Source organism: Varroa destructor, unplaced genomic scaffold (genome assembly GCF_002443255.2).
Source record: "Varroa destructor unplaced genomic scaffold, Vdes_3.0 BEIS01000004.1, whole genome shotgun sequence".
NCBI lineage: Eukaryota > Metazoa > Arthropoda > Arachnida > Mesostigmata > Varroidae > Varroa > Varroa destructor.
The window spans coordinates 22,118,117-22,133,952 of NW_019211457.1; the positions used below are offsets into that span (position 1 = coordinate 22,118,117).

The window sequence follows — 15,836 nt, forward strand, 5'->3', positions numbered from 1 at the left end:
TCGATTTTTATGACGTCAGAATGATTTACTGATTGTCCAGAAATTGTGAACAGCGGATATTTCTATTAATGAAATATTAAATATCATGGAACAGCAATATTTTGATATGTAGGAGATGTACTCCAATTTATTGTTCATACGTCGACGTTAACGCACTAATATGGGAGCCTCTCTACAGCTATCTATTTGAAATCACGTTACCATATCTAATCTCGTTATAGCTTCTTTGAGAGAACCGACGGTAAGATATGCTACTCTAACGATCGTACCTTTTTAGGTACCAATGGAAATCACAGGGCTTAAATCCGGAGAATGTGGGAGTTGAAGCCATCACTGAATTTTATTTGTCTCGATTCATACTGCGATTAATGCGTGGCCATCTGGTTGTGCATTTTTGTCGAGTAATCACACTACGTGCTATCGATTGTCGCGTTCCGCATTTATGAGGAATTACATTTATAAGGTTTTTCAGAAGCTAGTTTACGCCCGGTTTCATTCAGCACTACCACCGATTTTTTTTTAATTTCATGCTTTTCTTTCGCCTAAATCTAATAAGTGGCACAGACCCACTTGTGTCTCCATTATGCCAACAGTATGCTTCAAATAGGTAATATTTATGCAAATTTTCTCTAGAACACACCATACGTGTTTTTACCTACCCTGAACTCAATCTGTGGAGAAATAATTTCTTGCTTTTGTCCTTCATCTTCGTTATTTTTGTGAAATTTCGTAACACGTGTTAAGGATGTCCCATACTGAACCGATAAGGACCGTGTTGTAAATACCCTTTTTTGCTCAAGGGCTTCTCTAAGGTCTGTCGTTGTCTCCTCACTTTTCGTTCTTAACATTATTGCATTAGAAAAAAACTATGCTTTACTTAAGGCCTCTTTGTCCCGACTTTGCTTTAACATTCTTATTTTCAATGCTTTCACTTTCCGGAAACACATACACAATCACTGAGCGTTCGCTCTCAGCGCTAAAAAACTTTTGCTTCTAACTTTGTAATTCTCTCATTATAATCCATGTGCTAGTAGTAGTAGACAGCCAAAGGCTTGACGAATGTATTGATTAAACTTTGTCTACTACAGCTTAAGAGTTATCCAAATTTCTAATTAACCAAATAATTCCAGGCACCTTAATAGACATGTTAAGTCTAAACTAAACTTATAATGATGTTGAACAGTTATAACTGGATCTTGTGTAGTCATTATTGGAGGTACAGACTATTTATCTTAAAAGGCCAGTACGAAACCACTAGAAAAAAAGGTTTAACAGTAAGTTAATTTTGTTGATCAGTAACAAACATAGAGCATAATATACAATCTGCTTTGCGCAATTCCATCGACGTTGAAGTATTTAAAAGATATGTAAACTATAAAATATACGAGATAGGACCGCAGTCTTAGTTACGAGCACCCACGCAGACCGGAACATTCAAATCTAGCGGGCAATACTGTAATGAAATTAGCTATGGACACTCTGCCGGGACGGAGCGACCTCACTTTAGATTATTTGCCAATTATTTAATTTATAATACTTAATACATTATATACCAGGATGAGACTATTGTTTGCATCCGACTACTTCGGAATCGAAATATCGTTAAATAAGTATAACAATTTTATGCCGATGGGACCGGCAGCGAAGCCTAAGGCCGATGCATCGTAGAAAGATTATATATGTACTACACTCTTAAAGCATCGCTGTTAAATACAATTTTGTGCACGAATTTTCCCATTTAAGGGACTTGTACCTGAAATAAGAAGGAGCTTTTGAACGAAAGCAAACAGCAGCTACACTTCTTTATATACGCATATTTACGCCAAATTAAAAATATTCAAAACTCGATTATCACCAAAACTGCAAATGTTTTAGTTTCCCCTGAGGAAGATCCTCAAATTAGCGCCTCGTTCTTTGTGATTCTATCGTGAAGAAACAGAGCACATCAGCACAGAATAGGAATATATTTGTACAGTTATGTTCATTTATACTCATTTAACGAATGGCCCTTCGTAGATATAAAAAAGCAAGTTAACAAATTTTTAGTAGATCTATTTTTATGAACTTATGCGAGGCAGCGCTAGATTTTGTAGCAATTGTATAGTTATATAAGTTGAGATCCTAGAAAATGTTTTTTATGATAGCTTTTAAATTTCACTTTTAAAACTTTCTCAATATGAAACGAACATTTTAGGAAACATACTTAAATTTGATACAGTTAAAAGTATCGTCTGATTAAAGCAAACACTACTTCTCTCTCAAATATTTACCTATTAATTTATATGGTACTGTCTGACAAAATATATAGCTGTCAAAGGTAAAAGTTAAAACGTTTGAACGTATATAAATCAGCTGTGTGTACCTTAAATATGTAAGGATAATCCTCGTATTTGAAATCAGGATCATTGAGATACTGCTGCCGAAGCATTTCCGCGAACCTACGCTGAGAAAGAAATTAAACAATATTAGTTTGTTTATTTATATTTGCCCTTTAAACGAACCTATTAGATTTTCTAGAGGCGTTTGACCTGAATATAGATAGCTTGTTGAAAGGACTACCTACTAGCTAGAAATGAAAAAGTAAGGCCGCAAACATTCAGAAACAATTATTGTTGAGAAATATCAATCGTGCAAGGTAAATTTGGATGTAACCGTTTGTGCCTCGTATCTAACAGCGATTCGCCTATGCGTACGGTTCACCTAAGCCTAGCAAAACAGCTTGAAATCCAAACAGTCCGTCTTTCATAGATATGAATTGAGTATTGTCACTTGAGTGTGTGAAGTGGCCCACTAAATATATCTTATAGACCATCAAACGCATAATCGAACCCTTATCAACAGCTTTTTGAGATGACGGCGTTGATGTTTACCAAGGTGCGTATATCTAATGTATTGATGCTGTCCAAAGCCCGTGGGACCGATTCTAAAGCTTCGTTTTACAGTATACAGATTTGCAAACAGTAACACCTCGTAGAACCTCTTGCTTGACGTAAATCTGTAAATCTTCAAAATTATGAACTGAGATTGGCAATCTCCTCGCCAGTATGTGGCCAATAGGTCCTGTTTCGGTGCTGTAAAGACCGCGCGTGTCTCACTCAAGCGCCCGAAAATCAATGGAATTTGAGCTGTTAGTGCTTTTTTGCCTAAGTACCTTCAAAGAAAATAGCGTTCTCGTGATTGAGTTGGAACCCAAAGTAGTAAGATTAGCGACTTGCCAATATTTTTCTAGTCAAATTAATAAATTCTAGCGCCGCGATTACAGGCAGACGAGCGGTTCGAGCCTAGCGCCAATTTTAACGCGAGGTGCGGTCGGACAAATACAAATCGCCATTTTATTGCTACTAGCATTATAGACTAGAATTGGGGCAATTTATTATTATTCTTAGGTAACCTGTTTTGTTTTACAATAGCGCGGATTAAAACCTCATAGGAAATGGTCATTATTTTAAATCGTTCAAGTGGTCTGCCAAACCAAACACGTGACGTGTTGAGGCTCATAAATAATTTCAAACGTCGTAGTTTCGAATGGCTACAAGGTGGTCGGAACTTGATATACGCACTGGTATCCCCTGCGAATGACAGTAATGGTTGCAGTTCGCGTGAGGCAAAAGGCCTCACTAACCAAAATTGGAAGCCTTCTCAACGAACCCTTTAACTTAATGAGCCGCTGGTCCGAACGTGTATTTAAGAGCTCGATACCATGTTTTGTAAGTACAGAAAATTACGGGGTTTTCAGAAAGATCGCTGATATTGTGGTCTACTAAGGGGACATGCGACACTGCCTCAAGCTCTATAATACTGAGGCATGTTTACGGAAATATTTTCTTTGATGACGTTTTGACGAAGCCAAGGCGGGATTCGTTATAACACGAGTTCACAGGGACTAAAATTCTTCGAAAGAGTGAAGTGAATATCAATGTAAAAGATGCATGCGTGGGAGCGCCTCAAGTTCTTATAAAGGATCTCGAGGAAAAGAAAGTATAACAATGATATAAAAATATTAAGCACGGATACTTTAGTGATCTAGCCTGATATCACAGTGAACAAATGTCACCGATGCGGATTAACAGGATATGTGTAGGAATAAACCCTACAGCTACAACTATGGATGGGCGGATCATCCTGCATATTCTACAAACTGTCTAAATTATAAAGAAATATCGAAAAAGAAACTTGCAGGCGAGTTCAGGTAAATGGTTTTCATAAACCACTTGCTAATTTTTTCAAAAAACATACGTGGGCTACAGTACCCGCTCTTTTTGAGAAGGTCATTAGAGACGATGACCTCGAAACACCATGAAAGCCTAAGACAAAATCGGACAGCGGAAAAGTCGCAGTAACTTCTTCCCCAACGGTAGTAGCGGAACAAAAAAATTCTAGGACAAGTGAACAATAATTAGGATGGTCTAGCTAAATTGTAACATGAGCAAAACCATTCACTAGTTACTCGAGGACCTAGCTCGGGAAAAGGGGCTGACTTCCTAATTATTAGTGAACTTAACGCTGACCTACGGAACAATCATATAACTTAGTATTTTGACGACACGTCGTGCATAAAAAATAGGGAAATACTTACCATGAGTAACAGCTCGGAAACCTATCGCGAGACTACTACTCTTTGTACTCAAGTCCTAATGAGACTATAGAAGACTAAAACAAAATTTTAGACGAGATAAATAATCCAGCCTGTACAGAATTGATAAATGAAGTAGGAAGTGTTTTAATGGTTAATACACCATTATACGCGGTATTAGAAGCATGGAGAATTTTTAGGATCGAAAAAAGAAATCAGTAGTTGCTAGAGTATATGGCTACACAACTCCGGCTACGCCCAACATGGGTCTTATATATAACCTTTCGAGATCACGCAGGGCTTTTCTTCGCAGATCTTACGATGTGAAAGGTTGACCGATGGACTGCCTTAGCGGTTGGAGGGTGCTGGAAGAAGGTCTAAGCGATGACAACACTATATATTCCGCAATCGATCTGCTTTAGTCTTGATATATTTGAAAACGGAAGAAGCAGTGGCAGTTAGAAATCGCTAAGTACAGGAACGCGGCATTACGCAAAACAAGAGGCACCTACACCAGCTCCTAGTATATGTTAGTAGTGCAAAAAGTTCAATTAATCCAAAATGAAAACTCGGCTACTGGTGGAGGGAGGGGATTGAATCACAGCGAAAAGAATGTAGCGGTATCAAAAGAAAGTTAAACAGAATAAGATGAGGAGAGACCCAAAGGTGTTACAGGCAGTTTTGAACGAATACACGCAAAAAAGAGAAAAGCTTAGGAGGCTGACTGAAACAAACAATTCGGCTTGTTGGAAATGAGCTTTTAGAGGAGATACAAGAAGATCCGTGAGATCAGCCGTACAGGCTTCCCACGGAAAAAGCAAACAGGAAGAGAGAACAGGAAGAAAGGATGATCAAATCCTTGTTTTTATTCCGTCTTTTCTTTAATAGAACCAAGTTTAGCGATCAGAATTCCGGCAGAAACATCCAATTGGTTATGCGAAAAAGGTGTTACAAGCAAATTAACGAGTTAAGCTAGGTAAGGGTTCTATAGTCCCAATCAGAGTCACGAGAACGTTTTTGAACAAGTTTTTGCACATGGTGGCTGTGGTGGTCACACATGTCTTTAGTTTATTCCTCAAGAGAAAAAAGGGAGATGGTGCTTATTTCCAACAAGAAATTGACCCTACAACCTATATCTTTTAGGGACACTTGCAAAGTGCGCTGAGGCTATCATTGAGCAAAGGTTCAGAACGTTGGTGAAAGAAAAAGGACTTTTGAGCGATAATCAGCTTAAGTATAGAGCACACAGATACGCATTTTCGATCATTGATAAAATCCTCTTAAGGGCCGGAAAAATGAAAGAATATACAATAGACTCAAGAGATCCTTTTTATTGGGTCTTCTAAACGTTAAAGATGCTTTGCCGAGGATAGATTGGAAGACAACGTGAAAATTATTTTTCCCTGTGACTGATGTAATCCTGCAAGAGTCCATACTGGGTCTACCACTGTAAATCCTGGTGTATGATGAAGTCCTGTGATAAAAATATCTCCTGCTGAAAGCAGAAATTTCTGTCTACGCAGATGATCAAGCTGTCACTTACGAATAAGAACACTGGAGTAAACGAGCCAATCAAACGCTCGCGGAAATATTGATATGGATGAAAGACTGTTGATTACGATTGGTCTCTACGAAATCGGAATCCATATTGCGCATTGACAGAAGGAAATATTTGCTACGTACATTGGTACCGGATAATGAGAGAATAAGCTTTGCTACAACGACAACATATTTAGAAATTCAGTTAGATCACCCGATGGAGGGAGTATACCGTAAAAGACAGGTTGTGGCAAGAGCGATCAGGGTATCTCTAGAAATATTCAGGATTTTGCTAAACTTTCACGGACCTAGAGAGAAAAAGAGGAAGCTTTTAACGACAATCGTGGAATCGACTGCGGTGTTTGGGCTCTCCTCTAAACCTTGCAAGAATTCATGATCAATACGACTAAGGAGTTACTATGAAAAGCCCGAATAATAGCGTTAAAGTTATCTTAGCGTATCGCACTATTGGCACGACCGCGGTCACTGCCTTAACCGGGAACACATTTTACGTTACTTAACCGCGCCGGTGCTAAGATAAAAGGAGACCTTGACTAGAGCGATTTTGGAGGAAAAAGATCGCCTGATCAAGATACGTTTAGGAAGCATGGGGGACGTCTTGGACGGTGCTTTGGGGTTACATTTAGAGAATACACGAGTAGGACACGCTTCTGTGTGAAGAATCAGCTCGTCTGGTTAAGTGGGAGATCTAACCGAAGTAACCCCAGCATGGTAACCAAGCCACTCCTTTCTATCAGCCTGTTAAATGAAGTAGCTTTAAAGAGGAATGGAGAACTAAAGAACAAAGATACAGGCAGAGACAAGTCCAATCATCGGAGTTGAGCCGCAGACAGCCTACTTAAGTTAATTAATTAAAAAGCATGCGATCAGCAGGCTGTATGGAAGGAAATATGAATTTGAAAACACGGTGCCGAATTCGGTCAACGACAGTGTTTCCGAAAGGATATTCCGTTTTAATTCTAGAGACATAGAGTAGCGGCCTTGGAAAACTTTTTTGCAACCTAAAATTGTTTTTTCCTGTTTGTACCCACAGGTGTGTGTCAATCTTCACGGGAAAACGTACTTTTGCAGCCGCAAAGAAAATTCCTTCAAGATTCAGGGAAATCGCGTTAGCTCCCATTGTTGGTTTCGCATGTACCGAGAACAACCCCATCGCCTTTAACTTCCAAGGTCATATAAAAATTTTTACTGGATTTGTTATCGATATATGCCGCTCGTAGTATTTCGGATATGCCTACAAGTCGGGCGATATGCGTGGTAGGGAAGCTAATTACTGCCAACTGCAATATCTTAATTCTAAACAAGACAGACTCCATTCAAACCGGTTTAAACAACTAATTTTCTGTACTCTCGCGTTCATTAAAGTTGCCAGCTCCGCTAGCACTATACATTTAAAAAAACTAGCATTTATCAGATTTAATTCTCCTAAGAGATAAGCCACAAGCCAAGAACTCTTTCCAAAAGTAAATAAAGAATATCCTTGTTAAGGCAAAACCTACGCTCAAGGTTATCACCATTGTGAAATCATCATTTTTTGCTTATAAAGTGAATATCATAATTTCTGTTGTATGTTTCTTTATACATTTGTTATTATGTGAGCAAATATAACAAGAGGTGTCACTAACCCTGAGTTGTGATAGCCTCTCTGTCCTGTGGTAAAGAAGATTGGTCCTCTGTTCAATATCTTCCAATTTACGCAGTAGTCGTTCATTCCTCACAGCATTACGTTCCTCTTCCATTAAAAGCGTTCTCCAGTAGTCATATAAGGTTTGCTGAGACCTGCTTGTCGCAGGGTATTTAGCAGTGCCTTGCGCAGAACTGGACACCGCTTGATCACTTAGCGGCATCTGAGAATATACCAAGTGTTCAGGAAATTACACTTCCATATACAATAATTATAAAAAAGCAAGGAAGCTGTATTTTATCCAAATCAAAAGGAGTGTTACCTCTCTATGTCTCTACCGAGAGCCTTCACATTTTTGTCCGATATGCTTCTATTTTGGTTTCCACGTATACGCACAGTTTATATTTTAATGCGTAGTTGCTAAAACAAATCCCAAAGCAAAGAAATTCAACACCCAGTTTTCATGAAATACACGGGCGTGTGCTTAGTTCTTTGATATATGGGTAGCATATTTGTGATGCCTGTAGCAAATCGGGTCAATTTGCATGCATATTTTGGGTTGTCGAAGAAGTATCAATTATTTTTTTTTAGCTAGATGGCTCTAGAGTCACATATCTCAGGTAATATAAATAATATCGGTTTGGCGTTGGTATCATTTAAAATCTGTATTTGGCAATAGTAGATGCACTAAATTGTTGGAATGTTTTTATTAATATATGAGACAGAATGTTTTGAAAATTAATGAAATTTCTGGAAAAATTCATAATATTTTTCAGTTTTATTGCAATAAGGGCACAAATGGTGTCCAGCCCCTTAAACAGATTATTCTATTTATAATCAGGATGTGTTAACAGAAGGCACGGTCCAAAGACATTTTGCTCAATTTTGTTCAGTAAAGTTCGATACTTCTAGTAAGAATCGACCAGTTACAGAAGAAGTTGAAGAAAACCAAGACAATAGTAATTCTGACATAGCAAAAAAAACTAAGTATTCACCATCAAACAGTTTTAAATGATTTGAAGAAAGCTAACTATAAAAAAATCTCGATGACTGGATACCACAAAACTAACGCAATAGAATTTATTTGATCGTATTTCTCTCTGTGAAGTTCCACAGGAACACAATAAAGTCGAGCCGTTTCAGAAGAAATTGATTATGGATGATGAAAAGTAGATCATTTTACGATAATTATGTGTAAAGAAAATTAAAACGGTATGTTCTGCGGTCTGTAACAAAGCCCAAACTGACACTAAAGAAGATGACGTGCTTGGCAGGATTGGAAACAGTACGTACACTATGAGATCCTGTCCTTTAGTAAAATGACTGATTTGGATTTTTATTGTCAATAACTGATAAGATGAGAAAAATCAACCAAAACTAGCGAATAAAAAAGGCGTCGTCTTATACCATGAAGATGCCAAACCATACACATTTTTAGCTACCCAGTAAAAATTGCAAGAACCTGGGTGAAAAATTTTGATGCATCCGCCGTTTAGCCGGGATCCTGCACCGTCAAACTATCATTTATTTCAGTTTTTGCAGAACTACCCTACTGATTTTAACTTAGTTTCAACAATTTTTTCCCGAAAATCCCATAAATTTTACAGTGATGGGATTTTAACGCTCTGTCGATAAATATGGCGCACATTCAGTTTAGTAGTATTATTTTGGAACTTAAAACATGTTTTCTTCAATTTTTCAAAATTTCTTCAAAAACGGTCGATACCTTATCGATCAGCCAATATATAAATATATATACATATATATTTTTACGTTTCGCCTGACTTTGTTCAATATAACAAGCATATTTAACGTATAGGTTCAAAAATAATAAGAAGTGCGATAATAAAAATAATAGGAAATAGGTGCGAGCCACTACATAGCAAATATCTTAGCCAATTTTTTGAATATACCACCTTGGAAAAGCCTATCGATTTTGCTGTCGGTAGTAACAGGTCCACAGTAGTACTTGGAAGTTGGCACTTAAGGTGACTGTACTTAAATCGAAACTAAATGAGAGACCGATAAACGTGTTTGAATGGAGGCTCCGTTTGTACTGGCTGTACATTGAAACCTACTGTTAGTGATTCAAGCTCTAAATTGCTGCTGGGAGGTTAGCAACACACAAAGTGAGGAAAGCCGCAAACATTAGAGGCACTGATGCGAGCATAGAAGTGATGGCACCAAACTGAGAAACCATTAATTGGTGTGAACAAAAAGGCGCTGAAGCTCAAGAAAACAAGTTCTAGCTGGTTGTGTAGAAGGCCAAAACATACAATGAAGTATACAATGAAGGGCAAGTAGCATGATAAAAGCTCAATGCAGAAACTAAAGAAAAAAAAGAAACAGCCTTGGTAGGACCAAACAAAGTTGCTTGATAGATAGGAACAGATATTGAAAAAAAAACACCACAGAAGCCAATAAGGAAAAATAGCAGTTAGACGAAAGCGAACATTCGAAAATCAAGAAAACACAAATACTGCACTTACGACTAGACGAGCAGTGGCAGCCGACGAATAACATACGAGATTAAAGGCAAGATTATTTTTCTGAGCTCAGGCAGATTTGGGCCTGACTACGGCAAAGTTAACCGCGTGCTTGATAAACTAGATTGACACGACGGACACGAACATGTTTATTCTTATGTTGGGGCGTTCAGAAAGGTGCGCAAAGCTATAAGTACTAATTTAAGTTTGAAAGTAATCTTTTTTGCAATACATTTGTTTTGTAGACATATGTTTAAATAATAACGTACATTTTTAAAAAGGAAAAGTGAAACAGTCCACAAAAATGGCCTCAGTTAGCGCCAAACTTAATGGCCGGTTCCACGTATCCTGGAATTGAGTTTTCGCAAATACTCTCTTTCTTATCTTATAATAAACTGTCACTATTTGCATCGCTATTTATAAAACAAAAAAAAAGCTTTAGACGTTACTTCTAAAACCATCAAATTTTAGTTAATCTTTCATAGCGTTCCACAATTATTTTGACCTTCATATATAAAGATATATATTTAAAAAGACAAGGAGAAAATTGCTAAAGGATTTGGTGGTTTTCTATCGCCCGTGGTTACTATAGCACCCGAGTATTAAGCTCCAAGAGAAAGGAATGGGGCTTCTTTAGTTGACGGAGACGGATAGCACGAGTGAGAGAAATGTGGTAGAATTACAGTGCATTCTTTATTAAAATGCTATATCCGAAACAGTAAGCAGTCTGAAAAGAGCCATAAAGCGTAGGCTGTAATACTTAAAAACATAAGGGTGTTAAGTTTCCAACACAGAGCGGTTTACAGTCAAGGGCGGATTGTGCTTGCACATGTTTTTTACGATAATAACTGATAATTCGACGGCCGAAAAGTAATAATAAATGACAGATGTTTTCACTGTATGTTGGAAAGCTTTGAGTTGTTCGCGTTAGATCTTCCAAATATGGATAATGCCGTTTAGTTCCAGGAAAATGAAGGCTAGCCACACATTTCCTTCTTCAACGATTGTGTTGACCACAAAAGGTAGAAGAGTTTGGTATGCCAATAAGATCACACCCAGCTCAATCTTTATTCGGTTTGTTGTTCGTTCGTAAAGGGTTCATAAAGGATTATACTACATTCTGTGGTCTTCGAATTTTCGCCTACTTAGAACAATTTACAAAGAATGTGCAAGGTGCTTCTTATTCGATGCTTTGAAGCATTTTTTTTACCTTTATTTGGTATTTGAAACGACTTAGAGCCAAAGTACCCAGAAAATATTAGCGCACGAACTGCAAATTACCAGATTCAAAGTGACTACCTGGCATCACTTATAAGACTTGAGCTTATCATTAAGGAAACCTGCCACATATGCAACAGAAGGAGAATAACAGTATCGCCTTAGATAGATCATAACTGAGAGGGCAACAACTCGACAACACGATAATTCAAATCAAGCAGAATCAATGTTAATAGAACCCATGAATTAACATCAAAGAAACGCGTATGCTTTTAAACAGAGTCACACAACATATTCAGACTCTGTGCTTTAATCATACAGCGTGGATTTTACGTAGTATTAAATGCCATATATTCCGTATTCTACTAATCGCATATATGGGCGATACGACACATTGCCGCTGCAGCGGCAAACCCAGTGGAACACAAGAAAACGCAGTATTAAAATCCCGAAGAACAGTTCACTAGAACATCGTCGGGCCAGATAACGATTGTTCGACAGATCACAGGCGAGAGTAAGGAATGCCATTGTCATTACAAGTCAGAGATGCAAGAAACTTCATGTTTATTCGAATAATTTGATTTGGAAATATGCGCAATCATCGACAATGTTAAACAAAAAGGACGAATAATGCGCAACATGTAGAAATGACACCAATGGCGTTGTCTATCTATCAACTAATAGTTGAGCGACGCAATCAGTGCTCCGAGCAATATCATACGATTTTATTGATGCCTTTGTGTCCCCAAGTTTATAGTACCTAGCTTGCCAACGGTACCGACATCATAATTTTTCTGTGCATTCTGTCAGTGCATAGTTTGATAGGTACAACTTGGTCTGGGATGCTTTAGATATATGTAGAAGCTCGCGGTCAAGTTTTGATTTTGCTTGAGTTATCGAAGTAGATACGGCTAGTAAGTTAAAACAGATTTAAAAACTATTAAAGCTGATCGTATACTATAATAGATCAAATTACGTTACCTAAAGGCAACCAACACGTAAGATTGACCCACCAATAAAAAACCTTTATGTCCCAAACCCAGTTCGTAACTTTCGTTGAACTGAAGTTTGAAAACCCTTGCCCATATTCGTTGACACGCGTGTGTTGCCCAAAAACTATATATGTAGGTAAAACAGTTGACGTATGAGATTCATTTTATTTGCTGAGTAGGTAAAAAGTATTTTTACGGCGCTAAGTTACTATAATAGCTTAGAAAGATATAGAAAGCTTGAATTTCAATTCAAGGCTACTAGGCCGCTCGGATTTGACCTACGAAAGGTGAAATACTACCATGCTATCTAAAAACTGCTATCTTAGATCAGATACGTACTGTTATCATGTTGTCCCAACCCTACAAACGAAATATTATGTGAACATATACTACTATAGAGTATTATGTGATAATATATACAAATATAATATTTGATAGATTGGTATGAACAACTCGAAATCGTCGTCAACAGTACACCGGAAAATCCAGCTAGACCTGTTCTTTTGGACCGAACGCTTGAGCAGAAGGCCACCACCTACTTAAAGCACCGAGGACCCCAAAGATGACCCCATTCACGTCGGATCCGCATATTTTACCAGGATTCTTTTCGACCACCTAATATTGTGACAGACTAGAGGTCAATGCACCACACATATTTGTAATCACTAATGAAACGCATTATAGTAAATACTCTACTTTCCGGGATTAAAATTTTTTCATACCGAACGAAGAATATGATATTCGTTTTATTATTAAACTGGTTTCCATCAAGATATTCATGCTTACAATAACAAAATATTATCTTTTTGAATAAAAATGGCAGACAACTACTTTATCTTACAATTATTTATTTAACAATAGATGACATTTTTGTGAGCTGAATGCCAAACTTTTGCTAAAAAAAATATTTTTATTAACAACCGTTTTTCCTTAAGCTTCTTTTATCACTGAAGTAAAATTACTGCAAGTAGTTTGTCTTTGTCCTCACCAGCAGCAGACTCTGTGTCAGATGTAACTGATGTATTATGCTGCTAGCCTTCGGCGAATTTATGATCACTTGTGAAGGCAGAAAAAAACAATATATTTTTTATGGAGGACTTCAAATAATCGTAATTTAAAAATTTTAAACCAACTACTAAACTTGAACTGACACTTGATCTGTCTACAACCACATAAAGTCTTACTGCTCCTGTCCCATTCGTAGCACATATAAATTATATAATAAACGGTAAGAGAGAATTCATTCTAACAATTAATAAGTTAAGCTTGGCTTAGATATACTATTTCATATTTTCATATTTAGTTCTATATTTTTAAATGACACCATGAAAGTCCAACCGATTATTCATATCAACTATACTGATCATCATAGGTGAATATAGAAAAAATGGAAAGCAGAAGTGGGTGATACAATTTTTGAACAACTAGTTGAGTTGCAGCCTCAAGCTCAGATTAACATTTGAGACTGCTCGAGAAAAATGTGTGAGCGGTTAGTAGTAAATTCATACCGCGTTAGCCTCTACATGACTCCACCCAAAATAACAACTCGCGTTTGGACTGTAAGCAACGAAGTCATACCGTTGAAAAACTTGCGCTCACCAGAAAGGTTTTAGGTGCTGTTTTTCGTTATTGCGAGCCTTACTATGCTTGTCGAATGTTTTACCTAAAGTACATATGGCTGCCTCTGTTGGGCAATATATTTTGATTTCTTTGTCTATCTTAAACAATATGGTCTTTTTAAAACGCTATTTGTAATTAAATTTTTCAATGAATATACCAAAACAAAATCGTCGCCAAACACATACGCATGAACCGACAAAGTCAAAGACTCACAAAAATCATCTTAACAACTTTTGCGCTAAATTATTTTTTTTTAAAAGAGCTCGCAAAAAAACGACATTGAAAAGTAAGATGCTGAAATACAGAAGCCATGCCAAATACAAACTTATAAATTTGAGAAATATCCAATATAATTCGAACTTTTGGATGCAGGGACAGGGTACCCGAATGGAATAACCCTGATAGTCGTTCAAATTAAACCACACAGAAAACAACAAATACCTATTCGTTTGAGGTCTGGATGCAAGCTTCTTTGTAAAAAAGTTGTTCGATAATCAATATAAGCAGGTAAATATGCATATTAACGATCTGCAGCAATTACGCAATATACATGTAACAATTATTCCTGTTTTGTCTCAAAAAAAGCAAACGTTATTATTTGCCTCATTTCGTTTTAAGAATTAAACCTAAAACAGCAAGATAATCCACTAAAATGTGTAATAAGGCAAAGTGCCATTTATTATATAAATAATGAATAAAACGAAATTTGAACTAGAAATTTTAAAAAATGTTACACATTTCCCACGTTTATTAAAACATACAGACTTTTTAAAACCACACGAAATACAGGAATATGATTGGGTAATTCATAACATAAAAATGACAAATTCTGACTGAGACAAATGAATTTCTTCTGCGCACCTTTGTATTACTATACATTCATAATTTATTACACAATAAAGTAATTACTAGATCGGAAAAAGCAAAAAAAAATCTGCTTTGTCTACTACGTTTATCATAAGGTAAACACCGCAATAGTTGCTGATGAGAGATGTGTGTACGCATTTTCGACCATTGAACACATTTGATACGTTTTTAATAGTTTTACTTGACTTAAAAAACGTTCTTTCTAATAAATGTTTTGACAGTCCTTTGTATTCTATTGTATCAAGCTGTGCCAAATTTAATAGGCGTTAGTCACTTTCGTAGTACATTTAATCAGAATATATCCTTGTTAAATCTAGTACTTTATTGATACTCTGTAATAATAATAATAATTATATTAATAATAAAAATTATAATGAAATATATTTGACCTTTTTATTCAATTGATGTATTATGTTAACACATAAATAGTTTTGGCCGTCAAATGTCTTAGTTGTGAAACAACAATAAACAAAATCTCCGAGTTTTACTCGCCTCTTGATGCTGGAAACTTGTGAAATCCTCTGCAAGGTCGAAACAGCCCTTACATTCGAATAATAGAAACTTCGGCAATAGAAACAGAACCGTTTCACAGTATTATAAGCTCACCTTTATTGTACTGTAGTAGGGATTTACGTGCCCCTGTGCTATAATGAGTGGTGATAGAGCGCTATTTAGAACGCTTCACTTCATGTAGCCGCGGACAATAATGCACGTAACGTGGTCCAAAAAGGCAAAATTATCAAAGATTTTCTGGTGATCTCAGAACAATGTGTGCGGCCGGTCGTGGTCGAATTTGACTGAACAGACAAATGCAGGACAACGGTATTGAATCAACTGTCATTCCATAGTGAATAGTGAACCAGTACAAGAATGGGTGTCCTGCATTCATCTCGGTA

The 15,836-nt window shown here is 36.9% G+C and overlaps 1 protein-coding gene across 12 annotated transcripts in view; it reads right to left on the bottom strand.

The window, feature by feature from the left end:
* Positions 1-15,836, bottom strand: part of LOC111250276 (uncharacterized) — a 77,618-nt gene extending 61,782 nt beyond the window's left edge. For 4 of the 12 annotated variants that reach the window (XR_015326084.1, XR_015326085.1, XM_086986584.1 and 1 more), the window contains exons 1-3: positions 15,547-15,836; positions 7,759-7,980; positions 2,363-2,443 (exon numbers count right to left, since the gene is read on the bottom strand). Coding sequence is in view for 10 of the 12 variants with exons in the window: in XM_086986584.1 (XP_086842710.1) it covers positions 2,363-2,443; positions 7,759-7,980 (303 nt within the window). In the remaining 2 variants the exon portion in view is untranslated. Of the gene's footprint in view, positions 1-2,362; positions 2,444-2,563; positions 2,664-2,700; positions 3,087-4,576; positions 4,822-7,758; positions 7,981-10,246; positions 10,362-15,546 lie in introns of those variants that run through there. The other 8 variants (XM_086986585.1, XM_086986586.1, XM_086986591.1 and 5 more) reach the window with 8 other exon arrangements.